This window comes from Amphiprion ocellaris, chromosome 24 (genome assembly GCF_022539595.1).
Source record: "Amphiprion ocellaris isolate individual 3 ecotype Okinawa chromosome 24, ASM2253959v1, whole genome shotgun sequence".
In the NCBI taxonomy this organism is placed as follows: domain Eukaryota; kingdom Metazoa; phylum Chordata; class Actinopteri; family Pomacentridae; genus Amphiprion; species Amphiprion ocellaris.
Window position 1 is genome coordinate 11,191,018 of NC_072789.1, and position 20,072 is coordinate 11,211,089.

Here is a 20,072-nt window from a genome sequence, read left to right on the forward strand (position 1 = left end):
TCATGTCCATATCTGATTTTAGTTGAAAGCATATTTTTTACCCAGAGGCTAGTCCGTCTCATTTAAAAACGCTCAGATGTAGCTTCAGTGTTATTTCTATATTTGTACATATTTATCCTGTACAATGGTCTGATTTTCCACAATTCAGCATTAAGTTATCTCAGTAAACAAGCAGCAAACAGAACAGTAAAGAAAGATTCCGTCCATACAGCATTTTTTCTGTTCTGTTTGTAACTGCTTGTTCACGGAGAAAACTTCATGGAGAATTATGGAAAATCAGACCACGGTGCCAGACCCCCCCGGCCTGTTCGATGGCCACGTCTGGCCCATGTACCTGCAACACAAGAACATCATGGAGTCATTCTACAGAAGATACACCACTGTTCAAAAGTTTGGGGTCACCCAGACAATTTAATGCTTTCCACAAAAACTCACACTTTAATTCATGTGCTAACATAACTGTACAAGGGTTTTCTAATCATCAATTAGCCTTTCAACACCATTAGCTAACACAATGTAGCATTAGAACACAGGAGGGATGGTTGCTGGAAATGTTCCTCTGTAGCCCTATGGGGATTGGGGAGCGGGAGCCTGCCGCTGCAGGAAAAAATCCTAGACGAAACACTGATTTGTAATTTTTTCCCATCAAAATAATACATTTATATCTTAAAAAGCCTTAGATGTGACTCTGAGCTATTGTTTCTTTAAAATGTGAAGATCGATGAAGTCCGTGCAGCCCTGCACACCAGCTCACCCCTATGTAGATATTCCAGTAAAAAATCAGTTGCTTCCAGCTAGAATAGTCATTTACCACATTAACAATGTCTACACTGGATTTACGATTCATTTAATGTTATCTTCATTAAAACAATGCTCTTCTTTCTAAGGGCATTTCTAAGTGACCCCAAACGGAACGGTAGTGTATACACATGTACAAATATAGACATAGCACTGACTCTAGTGCTGTTTGTGATGCTCTTTTTCGAGGAGGCAGCCATCTTCTTAGTATGGATTTCCAGCAGACTTGATGCCCTCCGGCACATTGCTGCTTCTCACAGGGAGACAATGGCTTTGTCCCATAGATGCATTAAGGTTTGTCCACTGACAATCCCAACCGAGGCAGCAAAGTGCCACAAGGCATCTAATCTGCTGGAAACCTACATAAAAAGGACCCATTCACGGGGGGTTTGAGTGTTCAGTGTGAGCAACATACACAATTAATAACAAACTTCAGCGTGTCGGCATGTGTGAATTAATTATATTTTGTTCTAGGAAAGATAGTCTAAACCTGAGGCTACATGTTTCTGCATCAACACACCAACAGGGATCTCCTAAATGAAAAAAAAGTAATTTTATCGCCTTTTCTCAAACCGTGTTGTCTTTTTGTCTCTCAATGAACAGAAAACACACTTCTCTTCAATTCCAATTGCATTTATTCTAAAGGGAAAATATATAATTCAATAAATATTGAGGCAACAACATTGGCAAAGACATTTTGAAGGTGACATTAACATTCAAGAAAACATGGCTGTATACACAGGGAGGGGACGACAGATTAGAAAATGAAGAGTCGGGGCCCCGAGCTGCCAAATGTGACAGCACTGGCATTTGAACAAGCTAATTGGTAAGATGAAAGTTACATTAAAAGTGCATCAACGCTTTCAACAGCCTCTGAATTGCACTGTTGTTCCAAAGAAAATAACACCTAATTCATAAACATTGTTTTCTCAGGGCTTGAGAGAAAGTCTCATTTTCATATTGACACCTATTCTCTGTTTACACGGCGATACACTAAATTTTAAACGAGCCTCAGAGGTCCTGAATCTGAAATGTCCCGATACTATTGAAACTGTGGAGGGGGGGAAATACAATCATCCAATCTGAGTTAAGGTCTGGTCACAGTGAAAGTCATGCGTGTGGCTTTGTAAAGTATGTGGAAAGCTACAAAGGCAATAGTTTGCACACTGGATAGCAGTGTACATGCACCAAATATGTAAATATGGACTTGAAGTGGGATACCTCGGACTAGAAAAGCAGCATAATAATAAGCACACCTGGTGTGCACATATGCAAGGTTTAACTGGGAATTTACTGCAGCTGCTGAGCTAACCGCTAACATGCTAGCTATTTGGGCTAACATAAAGTTAAACTGCAAGTTTAAGGAAAAAATAGTTTGTAGCAGTCCTCTCTCTGCCAACTGTGTACCGTTTCTGTTATTACACTAACTGAGCGTTTGAATAGCTAGCAAGTTTTCCAGTTAGCTGGCGCATTAGCTCAATAGCTAGGAGGCTAATACAGTTTAGTCTGTCTTACAGCTATCCAGAAACTTCTTTCGTGTCGCAGTTTATACCCAGAGAGGAGCTTAAATAAAACGTGGCAATTAAGTTACACAGAGTAGCTTCCTGTTCCCTCCAACTCCACACTGTTGAGACAGTTTACGGTTGGCTATCAGGCTGTAGCTAATGATTATTTTTCACTGTTGATTAATCTGTCAGTGTTTTCTAGATTACTCGAGAAAATATTGCCAGATTAATTTGATAAGTTTCCCCAAACCCAGGATGATATATTTAAAAGTTAAAGATATTCAGTTTTCTGTTACACAATAAGACAAAAAACAGGAAATATTCACATTTAAGAAGCTACTGAAATCGATTATCAAAATAGATGGTGATTCATATATTAGTAACTGATTAATCGTTGTAGCTCTATTGGTGCAAATTCTCCAAATGGGAACCTCCAAAGCCACAAACTGCAGCAATTCCATTTGAATGAACTGATTTCACTGCTGAGTACCACCACGTTTAACTGCTGCTGGTGTGACCGGACCTTAATGAGGATTTTTTTCCCCAACCACAGCAGAGTCAGTGCAACCTCAGGGAAAGGCAAAGCCAGGAGCTCTGGTGTTTCAGAGCCTAATCAACAAGCTTTAACCGTTTCTTTATCAGCTCCGCTCCCTTCTTTAAAGTGACGTGGAACAGTGATTAACAGCTCAAACAGGCTGTCGGCCTCGTAGATGTCCTCATTTACAGTTCGTCAAATTTTCACTTGCTGAGTGTTGGTCAGCTAAAGATCTCCGGCCCATTTAGAATCCATTAAAGGGTTTTAAAATATGGCATTTCTATTCAGGGAGAAAATGTTTGACAAATTTGTTCACCGTGTGGATATTAGAAACTGTTAGTCAAACCCTGAAGGCAGAACAGTTTCAACCTTCTTCTTTATGGAGTCCATGAACCAGTCAGTGTGGAAAATAGTATCTTCATTCAGTCATTCTGTGTCTACAGCTGTTGAGGTGACAGAATGGGATCAACTAGATTAAGATCAGCTGTTCAACGCAGATCTCATCAGGACGAAGCTAAAATAAAACAATGACTCTGTTACACACCAATGACTTCACATTATACCGACAACATATCAGAGACGGGGGGACACACAGCGTCAGGTTTCCGTTACGCAGGACTAAGAAATTCCTCTTGTAATCTCCTCTGCACAGACTAACAGCTACAGGAGCAGGGGTGAGAGAGAATCAGTTCCAACCACAGTGACGAGTTGTTGTATAAGCCCTCCGAGCAAGAAGTCTTTGATCCAGCACAAACAACAGCAGCTCCTCCTTTTCCTCCCAGGCAGCAAACCCCCCATCGCTGGCTTTGGCTCTCATTCAAAAGATCACATGTTCTTAAAACCTTCGGTTACAAATGAGCATTTCCTAATGACATCACTCCTCCTGCTCATTTCCCGTTGCTGAGGAAAGCCTTGACTGCATCCGCTCTATCCTCCCAGAGGAAGCCGTCACTTCCCCAAGTAGGTAGCCCGCTGATAGATAGCTTCCTCGTCTGGTGGGGTGGGGGGGGGCCACATCGATTGGGATGCTACTACGCATTGAGTTTTCATTGGTGCAGAGTATTCCAGTAACATGTACATGAATTGAAGCTTATAAACCCCCTTTCCAGACAAATAAGGGGCGTTTAGCATGCAGGATAGAGCGCCACCCCATAGCGTCCTGCTTGCACCGTGCTCTGTCCTCCTCTGTCTGATCAGTCACATGACCGAGCAACTTTTAGCTTTGTCCTTGCGGAGGTCCGAGGCCACGGCAGCCAGGTCGGGCCTACCGGGCATGTGTGAAATCCTCTTGTTGGCGCGGGCGGCCTTGCTGCGTTTCACATTTTTGTTGTTTTTGTTGATACAGGCCAACGTGGCCACGTGGAAAATGTCTCTGACGCTGTTCTCCGACTGCTGAGCCGAGCATTCGATGTAGGGCGCCGAGATCTGCTTGGCCATGCTGGAGCCCTGAGGAGGGAACAGGCCAAATATGGTCACCAGGAAGTCAGGTTAGCAAAGTACTAACGTCAACAACGACAAAAGCATTTTCACTCTAAGGGATCAGTCCCACATGGCTTAAGCAGAGTACAATGAGCAGTTATTCACGACAGATTACAGTCAGAAAATTACATGCTTCATACACGATTCCGGCGTTGCCGTTAGTCTGCGTACCTGGTCATAAGAAACCGGCGTCTGTCGATGGTTGGACAGCTCCACGAGTGTGCTCAGATCAGTGCGCAGGTCTGATTTACAGCCAACCAACAGCATCTTCGTGTTAGGACAAAACTCCTGGATCTCTCCCTTCCACTGTGGAGACAGACAAAAACTCTCAATCAGGTGAACTATGGGTCCTCTTAGTTCATTCAGCAATTATCCATCACCACTGGTCCATTAGCTCTATTCCCAATAGCCCCAATAGGAAGCTTTGTATTTAAAATTGATGAGTTTACTCTGACAGCGATCAAATATTTGTTAAAATGCATGCATGCCTGTCGGCCACAAAGAAATCCCACGAGTCCCCCCCCCCCCCCCCCCCCCCCCCACCACCACCACCACCACCACCACCACAACTACCCTTTAAGTACAAAGGTTAAAGCTGCCATTTCCTGGAGCCCCTCATGCTTTGAACACTGGAAAGAAACTACAAATAATCCCCATGTTTCCTCCCTGACAACAATAAATGCCCTGTGATCAATGGTATTTCTCTGGAGGCTTTACTCGGAGGCTAATGTGCCTCAGGGCTGGCTGGCTGGTCAGGGGATCAGGTTCATTGACATCTGAAGAGGAAGTCATGTTTTAAAGTGTGTCTGCGCAAACATCATTTGACTAAAAGCGTGAAAGGAAACTAAATCTAAAGTAGACACTCACTGTCTCAAGCTCAAACTTTAAATGATGTAACATTAAGAACACAGTTTAATCACCAGACTTTTCCAAGGTGTTTGTGATCAGCTGGTTTCTGATTACTCAGATTCAACAACAGTGTGCAAGACGAGCCAAAACGACGGTTAAATAACTGATGTCAGTCATATTGTGATTTTCAGAGAGCAAATTACAAACACACAAACCTGCCACAAAAGGCAGACGCTGCCACTGACATTGATTTCATCATTGTTTAACAGTTCTCAAGACCTTGGGGGAAATTACATCCTACAGATAAAAGACTCGGTATATTTGACTTTGTAAGCCCAATAAATAGGACTTGGAGTATTGGTGGACCTCAACCCATGACCTCAATTATTGAGGATGACCCTGATGCAGAGGGAAACATTACAGTACACTCCATCAGAAGCGCTTGTCAAATGCTTGGATGAGCTTAGAAACCCTCACACTGTTCTCATATCGGGTTATTTTTGTTGTGTCCCACAATTTCTGTAGCCTTAATACACAAAAAAGCAGAAATAGGTAATTGTCTTCATGGGTCTTATGGGCTCCTGGTAACCAAGACAAGATCTAGAACTGTTGTCAGGCTTGTTTTAAATCCGGTTTAGCCCATCATGGTTCGGATTTACTTTTTTAAAAAATTTATTTTAGAAGCATTTCAGTCTTTATTAGACAGATAGTTAACATGAAATGTTAGGAAACAGAATAAGGGACTGACATGCAGTAAAGACATGGGATTTTGCAACTGAGGATTCACCGTCTGGTATTCGCTTCCCCAACCATCCTGTCATTAGGATAACACAGATCTGATCTAATTTAACCACTAGCTTTCAATGTGACTGGTGTCACGTCAAAACAGGACAGCTCACAAACCACAAAAACAGGACGTAGACTGCAAAAGAAGAGCACAAGGCAGGTGGTTTTTACGGCAGGAAAACAATGGTTTTAATATTTTTAGCAACCCTGTTTCCGAGCACCATCAAAGCCGTCCACCAGACAGATGTTCGCTATACGTTCAGACATGTGGAAGTCAGCCATAGTCATCGGATGTTAACCACCGAGCAGCTCCATGTGAGTCGCTGGTGGTTCAGCAGTACTTCCTTCTTCCAGCCACTCTGTGGATTTCACCCATCGACCTTCCAGTCATACTACAGCTTTACAACTTCACACCACGAGATCTGACGTGACCGAGACCCCCAAACAAATCCCCTGACTGTAGACTTTAACTTTTGATCTACTTAAATACAACCTTTGTCTGCAGATCAAACTAAATCAAAGTGAACAGACTTTAAAGTAAAGAAAGGTTTAGACTTTTACTGAGCTTATCAAAGACTTGCTTCGTGAGGAGCAACAAACCTTTTTCAGTACGCTGTCGAGCGTTTCAGGGCGGCTGATGTCGAAACAGATGAGGACGGCGTCGGAGTCTGGATAGGAGAGGGGCCTTACGTTGTCGTAGTATGGAGATCCTGGAACAAAAGACAAAAACTGCACTTACAAACCGTTACAAGTACCAACGTACAAAAAAAACTGCTCTACTCATGACCGAGCACGCAACTTCTTCAGCTCCCAGAAAACAGGTAGGCAGCTGAGGGTGAGACATTTCCCTTATTCAATTTACAGTTTGGCTATTTTGGGATAATCTAAACAGGGATCCAGCTCCAGGGACACTAGAAAACCTGCTATCAGTGCTTCAGGACAGAAAATTGGATCACAAATCTGATTAACACAGATTTTCCTATTTGAGGCCTGGCTGGTAGAAGGTACTTTCTTTACTTGAAGACCTCAAATTCATCAGACGTGCAGAATTCTGGCTTTACACAAAAGGAAATACCAGCATTCAAGCGAGGGGCGGCAACCAAACATACAGAAAAACCTCAAGCGAGGAAGGTTCCTTGAATGCATAGAAAAAGGCCAAATTATCTCTTTTAACTCCAAAACATTTCTGACAGTTATTCTCATATGACATGATTGCAGCTCGGCCATGATCCATAGCAACCCGGCGAGAAAAACAAATAATGCCGCATCAGGAGAAAAATGTGCTGACTACGCAAGATTACTGGCAGAAAGAAAAAAAAAGAGATGTTCTCTGGAGGAACGGAGAACTTCAGAGCGCGGAAATGACTCCCTCCTCAAATTGAAACCATGTGCAAGGGAGACGCCCATCTCGCTGCCAGACTGAAACATCTCCAGAGAAGGAAGGGTGAGGACGGGTAGGGGGAGGGCGCAGGCATGTCAAGGTGAGTCAAGATCACATGACAAGCGAGAGGTGACCACACACAACCGGCTGCCAAGAATCTGGAGAATTTTGTTTTTGGTAACTAAAGGTTCCCTTGGGAGGTCCTCTCTAAACACTGCTGCAGAGAGAAGCCAGGAATGCGGCGTCACGTGCACACAAACGGAGAGCTAGGGTTCCTAATCTAAACAGTCTGGGCTGGAGAGAACGTTTTAAAAACCATCCATCCAGGCCGGAGTCTTGCACAACACAGGCTGATGTGTGCAGAGTTGTGTCTATGTAAGTAATGACACGCTCCCCCTGGTCACTGCACCTCCATAACTATAGAAAAATGACAGGAGAATTTCTTTTTCCGTTAAATAACAACCTGCTAATGTTAGGTTAGTTGTGTTTTCATGCAAACATCAAGAGAATTTGAAGCAAACATTTGAAAAGACGGTGCAAATTAGACTTGTAGGCTTTCACTTAAATAAATAAACTAGGCTATGTAATATTGTCAGAAGACTGCAGTATAGGCTACATTATACAAACCTGCAATAAAAACCGTAATTGTTCCGTCATGTCATGCTGTCTAAAGGCGAACGAAAGGAATCAGCCTAAAAGTTTTTCTTTCCTGAACGTTGCTGTGTCCATGACCTTTTCCTGACGTAATACTAAATCACTTGCGGACTTATTTTTGAACAGCAACCAAGTTAGCAAGAGCTGCTGAAGTCTGAATGATCTGGAAAAGTTACTGTAATAACCAAAGCAAACAGACGTGAATTTGCAGTGCACATTTACACGCTAATCAGCATTTCATTAGTTTTATAGTTTAGTTAATTCATGGAGTAAGTGTTAAAAGCCCTCTTTAGTCATTGATCAGACCCCTAAGCTCATCTCTGTATTAAAGACAGATATTTAGATTTTTTCGTGACAAAAATAGTCCCTCTATGCCCAAAAATGCCTGCAGTGTTGCTCCCTCTAAAGCAGGGGTGTCAAACATGCGGCCTGCAGGCCAAAACCGGCCCGCCAGAGGGTCCAATCCGGCCCATTTTGTAAAGTGTAAAAATTACAGAGAAGATACTAACTGCAAGTTATAAATTTGCAAAACTATAAATTTAAAATAATTTAATATAATAAAAGTTGTTTTGATAATAAAGTAAAATACGAGATTATTCATTGTTCTTTTGTCATTTTGTGTCTCATTTTTGTAAAATTTTGTCTTGCTTTTGTTGTTTTTTGTCTTTTTTTGTCCGACTTTTGTCATTTTGTTTGTTTTTTGCGCTTTGTGTCTCCTTTTTGTCTCGCTTGCGTTTTCTGTCTTATTGTCATTTTGTGTTTTGCATTATTCGTTGCTTTGTGTTGCTTTTGTCGTTTTGTGTTTTTTCTTGTTTTGCTTGTGTTGTCTATTTTCTTGTCATTCTGTTTCTTTTTTTGTCATTTTTTGTCTCGTTTGTGTAATTTTTTGTTGTTTTGTTTTTTGGTTTTGTCGCTTTGGGTCTCATTTTTGTGATATTTTGTATGTTTTAGTTGTTTTTTTGTCTGACTTTTGTTGTTTTGATCATAGAATAAAATACTATATGATTCAGTTCCAGATACCTGTGGCTAAAAGTGGCTTCTTGTAGATCAACTGTGATCTGAAAGTTATAATGTGTAAATGATAAACTGAGGCTGAATGTTGTTGAAATGAAGCTTCTTTTTCTTAAGAAATCTCAGGTTATTCATAATGTTTTGTAAAAAGATAATTCTTTAAGTATGAATATTTTCAGAATGGACTTTTTTGCACTAAAACAAAGGAAAAAGTTGGAGTTGTCAGTATCTATAGGCTATTGTGTTGCTACTTTACTGGTCTGGCCCACTTCAGATCAAACTGGGCTGAATGCGGCCCCTGAACTAAAATGAGTTTGACACCCCTGCTCTAGAATGTGCAGATCTATGAAGTTTCTGCTCCAGCTCACCTACGACTCTGTTCTGTAAAACCACCTCATGCTACACAAAGGCAAACCGTAGCATTGGCAGTAAAGCAGCCATAATGTTCAAACCAGAAACTGATTCTGTAGAAACAGAAAGCTCCACCCTGCAAGTTGACAGGTTTAGTTCCTTAAGTTTGCTATGAAACTGTAGTTTCAAGGTGAATATGATCCAACAAGGCACAGCATTGAAAACAAAATCAAAGTAAATTAACAAAACACCATATGGCCATGTCAACAGGATGAAAAAACAACTTGATTTTCACCAGGGGGGGGCCTTTAAAACACCTTAGAAAAAGGTAAAGATGTGAAGCTTACTAAAGGTTTTGGCTCTACCCTTGCAGTGACAGCACATGATATGTTTCAGGACATTTTAAGTCACACTGGCGCTCTTGGCTCAAGCTTTGCATTCCACAGTATCATTTCTCTAAACGTTCACTTATAGGGTTCGTTCAGGATGCAGCTAATTTCTGTGTCTTAATGGTTATTATCATTTCAAAAGCTGTGAGTCAGTGAAGTGGGGATGCCAGGAACTACACACAGTGAATTACAAACATAATGTATTTCAGATGGGAGAGCACAGGCTGGTTATTTTCCACCGAGAATCTTTAAAGCTGTCCAATAGGTGACACCGCCTAAACAAAAAGGCCAGACCGAGCCGCAACCATCGACAGGAAATACGAGGCGAGCAGGAACGTGGGATCCCCCGCAAGAATTTATCCCCCATTTTTCATGGCTGTCTCACAATCAATCACGACCACATTGCATTGTTTGAAGGGCTTTTTTTTTCCTTCCATCCCTCGCTGCCTGGAACAAATCATTGGAAAAATAAGACCCTGTGACTGAAAGGCTGTAGAGTCGGTTGACATTTCACAATGAATTGCTTGTTTTTATCAATCCAATGAGGTGAAGCACATCTCTGAGCTGCTGTTGTTGATACATCTGCACATGACCCTGTGAATTTACCTGGAGATTAAAGTATTTATAGCTGGAAATCCTCCGACATGTTCGAATGTTAATGCTTTTCAGGAGACTTTTAATAGAGGACGTTTTCTTTAGTCTTTACTGCATCTGAGACCAACCTCTGCTTTAAGGTCATCCTTCTGCCAAGCGGAAAGATAAGAGGAAATCCCAGAGCTAACACACAAAGACCTGGTGACTGTCATCTAATTAGGTCCTGTCATTGTTCTCCCACAGGATCTCTAAATCTGGAAGAAGACTCACACCCCGTCCTCCCTCCTGTCCTTTCAACAGCCCTCTAGCCTTCTCTTAAACATGCTCTCGCTCACAGCAAACTCATGCCGATGTGAACGACACCAGAGGATAAATGACCAAACCTCCACTGTGGTCTTCACGAAATGCCTGATATTTTTTTCCATGACGACGTAGAATCTCTGCTTCCTTTCCACAACAGCTGGGATAAAAAGCACCACTTAACGCAATGAATATACATGAAACGAGTTGGAAAACACATTCTGCGCTATTCATGTAATGTGACTCATTATTCAAATTCCCAGATGTTCCTGCCTTCCACCATAAAAAAAACATCTCCTGATGTTGCATGTCTGGGCTCTAAAATATTCCATGATGTTCAACACATCCACCTTTACATAGTAATGGCTTACTGACATGGAAAGTCACTTTATCTCACACAAACAGAGCAGACCTGAGGTAAGCCAGCTGTGTCTGACAGTCTGGAGGTTCGGCAACAGGTCTGCAGGCCTGCTGATTTACTGCATAGCTAACATAGCTGAGCAGCGCTTATGGGTGGGTGCAGCGAGTGTGTGTGTGTGTGTGTGTGTGTGTGTGTGTGTGTGTGTGTGTGTGGAGAGGCGCTAAGCCTTCAGGGACACCTGTGGAAACAGCAAACGGCGACAGGCACGTCTAGCCATCCTGCACCAGCTTAAATATATAACCTCCTCTCGCCAGCCAGGCGCATTAACACAAACAGAGTCGAGGACAAAGAGCAATTCAAACCGAAGTAACCTCAACCAATATCTGAGGTGGTTGCTGTGGTTACCAGGATATCTGATGCAGTAAACACACCATTTAACATTCAAACAGGTATCACGCTAAAACGGTATGTATACAGTATGATAGCATACAGGGAGATATGATGCATAATATATCACAATACAAGAAAAGCACTCAGAGAGCACAGTACTCCTCCAAGGCTGTTCATTCCCCCATATGGCATTGTCAGAAATGCAGCATTTTTAAAAAATAGTTGCAGCATTTGTTCATTAGTTATTAATGATCAGAAATCACGGCACCATAGAATGTGGCCATTTAATATAGATGTACCCACAAACAAACTGACGTTGCGCTGAGCACAGGCGTGTGTTATGCATGTGTGCGTTATGTACGGAAACCGAATTGTGTGACCTGAATATGTAGCGGGTGGTGGAAATTGATGGGACTCAGAAACACCCCACAATTTAATCAATTGTTCCTTGTATCATTTGCGACGGATAAGTCCACAGTGGTCATATGTTGCGATCATTTGATGTTCCAATACATTATGACATGTGACAGCATGCTACACTGTACAACGCATGAGGATACATTATATGCACACTACCGTTCAAAAGTTTGGGATCACTTAGAAATGTTCTTATTTTTGAAAGAAAAGCAGTTTTTTACAATGAAGATAGCATTAAATGAATCAGAAATCCAGTCTAGACATTGTTAATGTGGTAAATAACTATTCTAGCTGGAAACGTCTGATTTTTAATGGAATATCTCCATAGAGGTACAGAGGAACATTTCCAGCAACCATCACTCCTGTGTTCTAATGCTACATTGTGTTAGCTAATGGTGTTGAAAGGCTAACTGATGATTAGAAAACCCTTGTGCAGTTATCTTAGCGCATGAATAAAAGCGTGAGTTTTCATGGAAAACATGAAATTGCCTGGTTGACCTCATACTTTTAAATGATAGTATACAGTACGTCACTAAGGATGATGTGTCGCGACACACTGTTGCCCGGAAAAGTTTCACAACCTCCACATAAGCTGCCATTTTCCTACTTTGGTTTGCTTAAAGGTATTTTAAAAGTATATGCTGTTTCTGTTTGTCCAACTGGTTCACTTCTGATCGGATTATTTTCATGAAACCTAACTCTGCAGTTAATGTGTCCAAGAACTTTACATAACAAAGCTAAAAGAGAAACTTTCCAGTACTGGATTCCACTTGTATCAGCTGTGGAGGTGCTGTTAATGACACAAATAACAACAGAGTGTGAGTCAAGCATGATTCAGGTTTGACATGTGGATGCAAACTGGCAGCAGGTGAAACACATGCAGGAGAGTCACGTTTCTCAGCGATGCACTGGCAGGACACATGGACACGAACCGAGCCAAGAATGCAAAGTGTGAAGACCGGACACGGGTTTTAATGTCAGGTGTAACATCAAACACAAAGTCCTCCCATTACATGAGCGGACAGGATATCTATTCATCTCCCCCCCACCATCCCTGGGTTCACGCGCTGTATCACCGCCCAACTACCGGTCGACAAATTCCACCGTGATTCAATTTCCCCCCTTGGAAACGAGGTGGGGCTTTACTGATCCTCACCACTTCTCTTTCTCTGGCGGAGGATCTGGGGCTGCTGGGTACAATAGGGGTCTTTGTAGAGGAGGAAGTAGAAACCTTTAGTCTGAGGAATGCCAGACATGCGGCTCCAATTCGCTGAGCCCAGAAATGTGATCCGATGCAACAATGGCTACAGACAGAAGAATGGGGGGTGGGGGGGGGCACAGAGGAGCTTACTGAGTCCAATAAGCTAAGCAGTCCACTATTACATGAGAAGCAGCACATGGGACAAGCTCCAAAAACTAGAATAAAATGATAATGTGAACAACCAACCTCTGCTGTCTTCCATTTCAACTCCTTCATCTGACGTGTTTTCAAAGTGGGTCAACTTTCAATGTGCAGTCGGCAACTGTTCAATAAACAAAAAACACATTTTTCCCACAAGGTTCCCAGAGATAAATATTGTCAAATGAGATCCTTGGGGTCTAACATGTGTCTCTTTGGGATTCCTCGAGTTGAAAACGCCTGCGGTTCTCGTGTTTTTCTGACACTGAAGCTTTTTATTTGTTATAACTTTGGGAAATTGCCTAAGAGAGTTGGAACAAACATTCCAGGCCCATTTCTGAAGTGAGGAAAATACTAAGCCGCTTCCTGCTGTTAACTCCTGCATAAGTGTATTATGAATATTTCAGCTGTGCAAAGGTGCAAAATCTGTTTAAATCAGTCTTCTATGAGCCTGAGATTAGCACGGAAATGATTAGTTGATTGACAAGGAATTAAACAACAACAATATTAAAGCTGCTTTCATCAATATTTCAATATAAACAATGAATCATAACAAACCTACACAGAATTATTACCACACTCTGCAGTTCCTATTAGCGCTATTGAGCATTTTAGCATCTTTTAGCTCATTGTTTTGGTTTGAGCACCTGCAGCTTTAATGCTTAGGTTCACTCTCATGGCTCTCATATTAACCCAGATGCAACAAGTAGCTGTTTTAAGAGTAAATGTTATGATAAAACACACCAAATGGCACAGAAGGCTACATTAGCAGCTGGCTGATGAACACAGTGGGGTGGCTAGCAGCTAACTGTTAAGCTAAGAGAGCATATTATTCATCAGGTTGGCTACTACTAACTCCAAACTAATGCTAATATTGCTCTGTATGAACACATGTCAACTTTATCAAACAAAGCCATGCTAAAAACAATCACTGAAAGCTAAATTAAGAATAAGAAATTGTGAAAAAAGAAGTTGCATGTTGGTTCTAGCTTCTTTTTGCCATTTTATAGTCCTGGAAATGTGCTGTTCTGTGCCGGTACCGTCACCTTGAAGGGTGCTGATGTTTTTATTTTCTGACATTTTAAAAACAAGACTGCCACTAATGAAAGCAGCTATTTACAGCCCTGCCTGAGATTCCCTATTTAAAGCTTCCGAGATGCTGTTGTGTCGACTGCTGCTCTGTAACGCGAGAAGAGGCCTGAGGAGGGCAGGTGCTGAGCCACAGGGACTGCTGTGTTTACCCTCGCTGTCTTCCTAACCTCCTATTTGACTCTCAAACAAACACCTTTGCCGCTCATTCAGACGAGCAGGCAGACAGACAGACAACGTTAAACCTCTTCCTCTCGCCGGGTGAAAGAAGCGAGGGAGCATCAAAGGCTGCTGCACCTCTGCCCCAGCAGGCCTCACCCACAGTCGGGCAGGGCGTGGGGGGCCAAATGGAGGCTGTATAACAGGCAGGCATTTACCTTAATGACCCGAATTACTCCCATCGCCCTCCCTTTTAAACACACTCGCACACCAGGCTGCTCATTAGGCAGAACAAAGACCATCTCAGCGCGTGGAGGTGTGTGGTGTTTGTGGGGAAGGGGGAGGAGGCGGCGGTGTTTGTCTTCATCCCTGTGGCTGGGTCTTTGTGAGCGCATGCTTTGGAACACCTCAGGAGACGAGGGATCGATGGGATTGGCCGTGGCCGATGGGTGTCTCGATGGGTGTGTTGGGTGTTGGGTTGGAGCTGGGGGTTGGGGTATCAGCCTCCGTCTTCACTGAGCTAATAGGAAACGCACCCCCTCACCACCACCACACCCCTGACTCCCCCCTTCTCTGTTTTATGAAGCAGAGAGAAAAAGAAAAATGGCTCCAGGCGGCAGGCCAACACCAGCGCAATAAAACAAAAACTCTCACTCTGGCCGCCTTTCATTTCATCGCCTGTCGACAAGACACACAAACTGGAGGGGCGAAGGAATTTTAAATTGGGCCTCCTCGTCGTGCTTGTAGTGTTACCGAGCCTGAAAACGAGGATTCGTTCTGCTGATTCTTTCTGAAACTCAGCAGAAAAGGTCAAGATTTAACTCGAAGCTTCTGCTGCTCAGAACTTCTTGTGTCTGTTCAAAGAGGAGAAAGAAAAAAAAAGAAGTTTCACCCTGATCCTGACATTGGAGAAAGTTACTCAAACATCGCCGAGGAATTCCGGGCTGAGGACCCTCAACAGCTGGCTGTCGGCTTGTCCCCGCCCATCACTCCCACACACACAACACACACACACACACACACACACACACACACAACACATGCTAGCACACATGCAACATACGCCTCACTCATGCCTCACTGCTGGGCTTTTCACTGCTCGGGCATTGATGGATGGGAAAGTTGGATTGTTTACACACTTAAAAGCACACACACACAAACACACACACACACACACATTGTGGGGTTGCAGCAGCTGGTTTGGACTCCGAACACAAAGTCCAACAAACAAGTGACAAAAAAAAAGGCTGTGTTGCACAACTTTTCCCTCTCGAAAAAAAAGAAAAATGGGGAAGTGGGATAAATTTCCAAAGTGTGTTCACCAGATGTATGAATGTGAGCTCCGTTCAGCCCATCGTTAGGTTCCCTTTCCTGTTTCTGCTTTTGCCTTTTGCTCCACTGGGAGGGACACATAAATCAAATCCATTCCTCTGATGCGTTCTGCGTTAAAGCTGAGCTATAATGTGTGCATGTAGGTAAAAGGTGAGTCCTGCCCTAATCTGAAGGGGAAATGTGTCTGACTAGGAGAAAGGATTAACCCAGCTTTATTGATTAAAATGGGTCACAGATTCATTTCATTACTCAAAAAAGGCAGGCCTGGGACACTTTAGATCCAGTGATCTGGACAGTATTAGATGAATTTTACCTCTTTAAAGTTTAGCTGCACCACATGGATCTAATCAGCTGTTTGCCAGACATGTCCACACATTTAGCCATGAATGAAGCAGGAAACAGAAGCTGATGGGAGATCATAATTACCTGAGGTGTCCCACAAACTGAGCTCAATCCTCTGCGTGTCGATTTCAAAACTGGCCGTGTAGTTTTCAAACACCGTGGGGACGTAGCTCTGCAGGAGAGGGAGGAACTTTGATGAAAACGAGCAACATTGGAGCACATTATTTATCCGGTGCAACAGTGTTTCCACTACCACAGCTGCAGGTATCAATGCTGACATCTATTCTAGTAGAAGACATGTCCTTCATCATGACTGGATCTGACACCTCCACAGAGACAGTGCGGCTTTTTTTTCTTTTTTTTTTTTTTAGTCCTCATATATCACCATCTATCACAGCACCATGTGTTCAGGACTCACCTCTGGGAAACAGTCCTTGGCGAACACGTGAAGCAGCGCAGTCTTCCCGCACTGGCTGTCCCCCACCACCACTATCTTACACTTCACACTCTGACTGGGATCCATGCTGGATTTCAGAGATAACTTCTGACACGAGCGTCTCTCCTTCATTGATTGCAGTCGGGATCAAAGATGAAAAAAATGAGTCCAATCCCGGGATGGCTGCGAAACGTCGAGATGTTAAAAAACAAAAAAGGAAAAAAAAAAAGAAAAAGAAAGAAGCGCCAGATGCGGTCGTGGTGTGTCCTCTCCTGTCCGCTCTCCTCGCCTGCTTCCCCCGGTGTCTCCGCCTGCTCTGAGCCGGTAAATGCCATTTGCCTGTATTTATAACGTGGCAGGAGCCAATGGCAGCAGCTCGGTCCTCCTCCCTGCGATCCTCCACACAGCAGCAGCCTGCCGGGCCTGTCCGCCGTCATAGCGCCCCCTCTTGGACGACACGAGGGAAACAGCTTCTATCAAACAAACAAAAAACAATCTGAGACACAGAACCGAAGAGAATAAATTATATTACTGCAACTTCCGGCACTAAATTCTATTGTGAAACTAAAATAATAGCAAAAAACAAACAAGACTATTAGGAGTTAAATAAATGTACTGCTCCACTTATTCATAAAACTAAAAAAAGGGGGTGGAGGGGGGGTTAAGGACAGTCAATTTAAAACTGATAAAATGGCAGTACTCATTTTACATCTTTTCAGTTTGGAAAAATCATTGTCCTTACACACAATAGCTAAAAATGTAGATACTGAACAAACAATATTCTTTCCCTTCTTGGTCCATTTGGGCTAATGTGTATAAGAAAATGTATTTTAGTTTATTTTTTACAGTCCACCCTTACAGAAAGAAGTGATTCTTTGTTTCTATCCTCTATCCCAGTGCTATCAGAATTCATCCTACAAACACTACAGTAGCCCAGAGACTTAACCGTTGCACCACCACTGCCTCAGAATTCTACCACTGAACCACCAATGCTGGATCATACACACATTAATTTATTTATTATTTTTATTTTGCAGGTCAAGATAGTGGGGTTAAAAGTAGATGCAATAAAAAAAGAATCAAAATACTTACAGTAAGTATACCTAAGTAAACCTATGGGCTGTGCTGGTCTGCATGTCTGCATCATGGCTCCACATGGAATAAAATGCCAGAGGAATTGAAAAATCGGACTGCACAAAGATAGAAAAGCAAACCGTTAGATCAACCAATTAGTCTAAATGCAGTTGTAGCAGTACTCAGGAGGTATAGAGCCCACATTTGCGCTAGTAGTACCACTAATCCAAGCAGCAACGGTCATCCCCACTGAGAGATGCTACAGGCAGTGAGCTACATGCATAATCGACCCATTCTTGGTCCAGTGTTTATCACTGAGAAAGTTTCAGTGAAGCTCAGACAGTGCAGAGAACATTGAACATTAACATGAAACTCTACTGACACCATCCAAGAAAAACACCGTTCCTTGCTCTTTGGGACAAAACCGCGAGATGAAAGTTTGCTATAAAACATGGAAAGAAGCCTGATGAATATTGTGAGCACATTCTTTGGTCAGACGAGACCCACGTAAATCTGTCTGGGTCGGAACTACCACATGGTGAATGCATAGTTCTGATAGTGAAGCATGAAGGTGGGAGTGTGAAGATAAGGAGCTGCATGAGTGCAAACGGTGTTGAGGAGATGACATTTATAGATGGCACCATGAATCTCTGCGGATAAAGTGAAAATACAGGCTGACAAGATGACTCCCAGACTGTAGAAACTTGGCAGAAGAAGGATATTCCAGCACGATAACGATCCAAAGCGAACTGCCAAAATCACAAGAGTTTCTAAAGAAGGAAAGAAGTGAAAACTGTGACCTGGCCAAGTATTTCACCAGAGTTGAATCCAATAAAACACCTTTGGGGTATTTTTAAGAGAAAGGGAGCACAACACAGCCCTCCTGCAAAGACCAGAAAAAAGCAGAACATAACTTCAGAAATTTGAATTGATATCAAAAAGGATTAAGCGCTTCATCAAACAAAAAGACATTTGTTGCACTTTTTTCCTTCTGTGAGGCCTGGATTTCTAAAATAGTAAATCTAAACTCTGTTGTTTCATGACATAAGTGCAAATACTCTACTGTTAGATCTACTGCAGTCGCTACAAGGTGATACAATTTTGAATCATTTGACATTTAAATCTTATTGTACTTACTTCTGCTTTATACTGCAAGTAGAACGTTATTAGATTACTTGAGCAAACATAACAAACCTTTAATCACTGGACATAACAAAGACTGTAATTAATGCATACCTATGATATTTACTCAATAGCAGCTATATTGCCGTTGCTACACATTCAAATTACAAAAGCGCTTTACAAAGGTTCCTGCAAGGCCACAGCACAGTAAAGGGCTTGTGGAGGCCATTGATGCTCACAAGGTAAAGCAGTAACACACCTTATTATCATCATTCTTTATGTCCTGCACACATTTAACTCAACACTTTGAGAGAAGAACTTCAGTTGAACTCTCTGCCACATAAAATAATAATAAACCAGTGAACCCAGTACCAGATGCTGCCTGTTTCCAGTGAGCAGCATTAGCAGCTTCCACAGAGTATTCTCCTCATTATCTGTGAGCAATACATGTACTTATTGTGCCGAGCACCGCCAGAGAAAACACATTAGCTTTCATCCAGATTTTTATGAGAAGACGGAGGAAAGAAAGGGCAAAATAGAAACTAAATTTCCCCACGGGATTGATAATGCACCACGTTTTCCTGTCTTTTTTCAGAACAGGAACCCTTCTGGTCTCGAGGCCTCATCTCCCAGCCTTCGGGCTACTCCGTTGCCAGCACGGCATCACTGCTAATTTTCGCAAAGATGGGAAAACATCAGCGTTCCGCATCGGCTCTCCCCTCTGCGACAGAGCGATTGGACTCTTGGAGTTGCTGGCAGCGTTTTTGGAGTGAGACAGCTCCACCCTGCAGGCTGTGTGGTGGGAGTCCCGTCTGTTGTGTGGGAGCTCTGCCTCCAGGACACAACGCTGCCAGGAGAGAAGGGACGGGGGGGATTTTGCACACTGTAGAGCTCTGCTACTTGGCTGCTATCCCTGTACCATATGCATTTGACCTCATTCAAATTCAGCCACAATCAAAAGATTATGGAGCTTTTACCTGCCTGGGCTGCAAAGCAGTCATTTTGTATTTATGCAGACTCCCCAGCTCGACTGTTTACCTTCCTCCTCTATGTCTAAATAAATCCAGCTTGCAGAGATTGAAGGGGCCACAGCAGAGGAGATGTCGAACAAAACCACATTAACTGAGTTGTTTACACACTGTGCCCCGGTGCCCTTTCTGCAGTTTTTATTCAGGCTGTCTGCTTGTGTGTGTGTGTGTGTGCTGCAGTGTGCTATAGCCGGCAGCGTTGCCAATCACACTTGGGTGCAGGCAGCCACACATTTGGGCCAAAGTGAGACTGTGCAGACTGACATTATGCGGAAACATCTTAAAGGTAAA

General features: G+C 42.8%; 1 protein-coding gene across 1 annotated transcript; it reads right to left on the bottom strand.

The window, feature by feature from the left end:
• Positions 1-1,410: 1,410 nt before the first annotated feature.
• On the bottom strand, positions 1,411-17,006 carry rnd3a (Rho family GTPase 3a). The gene is made up of 5 exons (XM_023280613.3): positions 16,540-17,006; positions 16,206-16,293; positions 6,553-6,662; positions 4,489-4,623; positions 1,411-4,284 (listed from the first exon to the last, which is right to left on the bottom strand). The coding sequence occupies exons 1-5, from the start codon at positions 16,687-16,689 to the stop codon at positions 4,036-4,038; spliced, it is 732 nt and encodes a 243-aa protein (XP_023136381.1). The 5' UTR covers positions 16,690-17,006; the 3' UTR covers positions 1,411-4,035.
• Positions 17,007-20,072: the final 3,066 nt, after the last annotated feature.

Coding starts and splice junctions, on each gene's coding strand:
- rnd3a (XM_023280613.3), bottom strand. CDS start 16,689: ATGAAGGAGAGACGCTCGTGTCAGAAGTTATCTCTGAAATCCAGCATG. Junction 6,663..16,205: donor CAGTTTGTGGGACACCTCAG/GTAATTATGATC, acceptor CTTTTGTTCCAG/GATCTCCATACTACGACAAC. Junction 4,285..4,488: donor CGCCGGTTTCTTATGACCAG/GTACGCAGACTA, acceptor TTCCCTCCTCAG/GGCTCCAGCATGGCCAAGCA.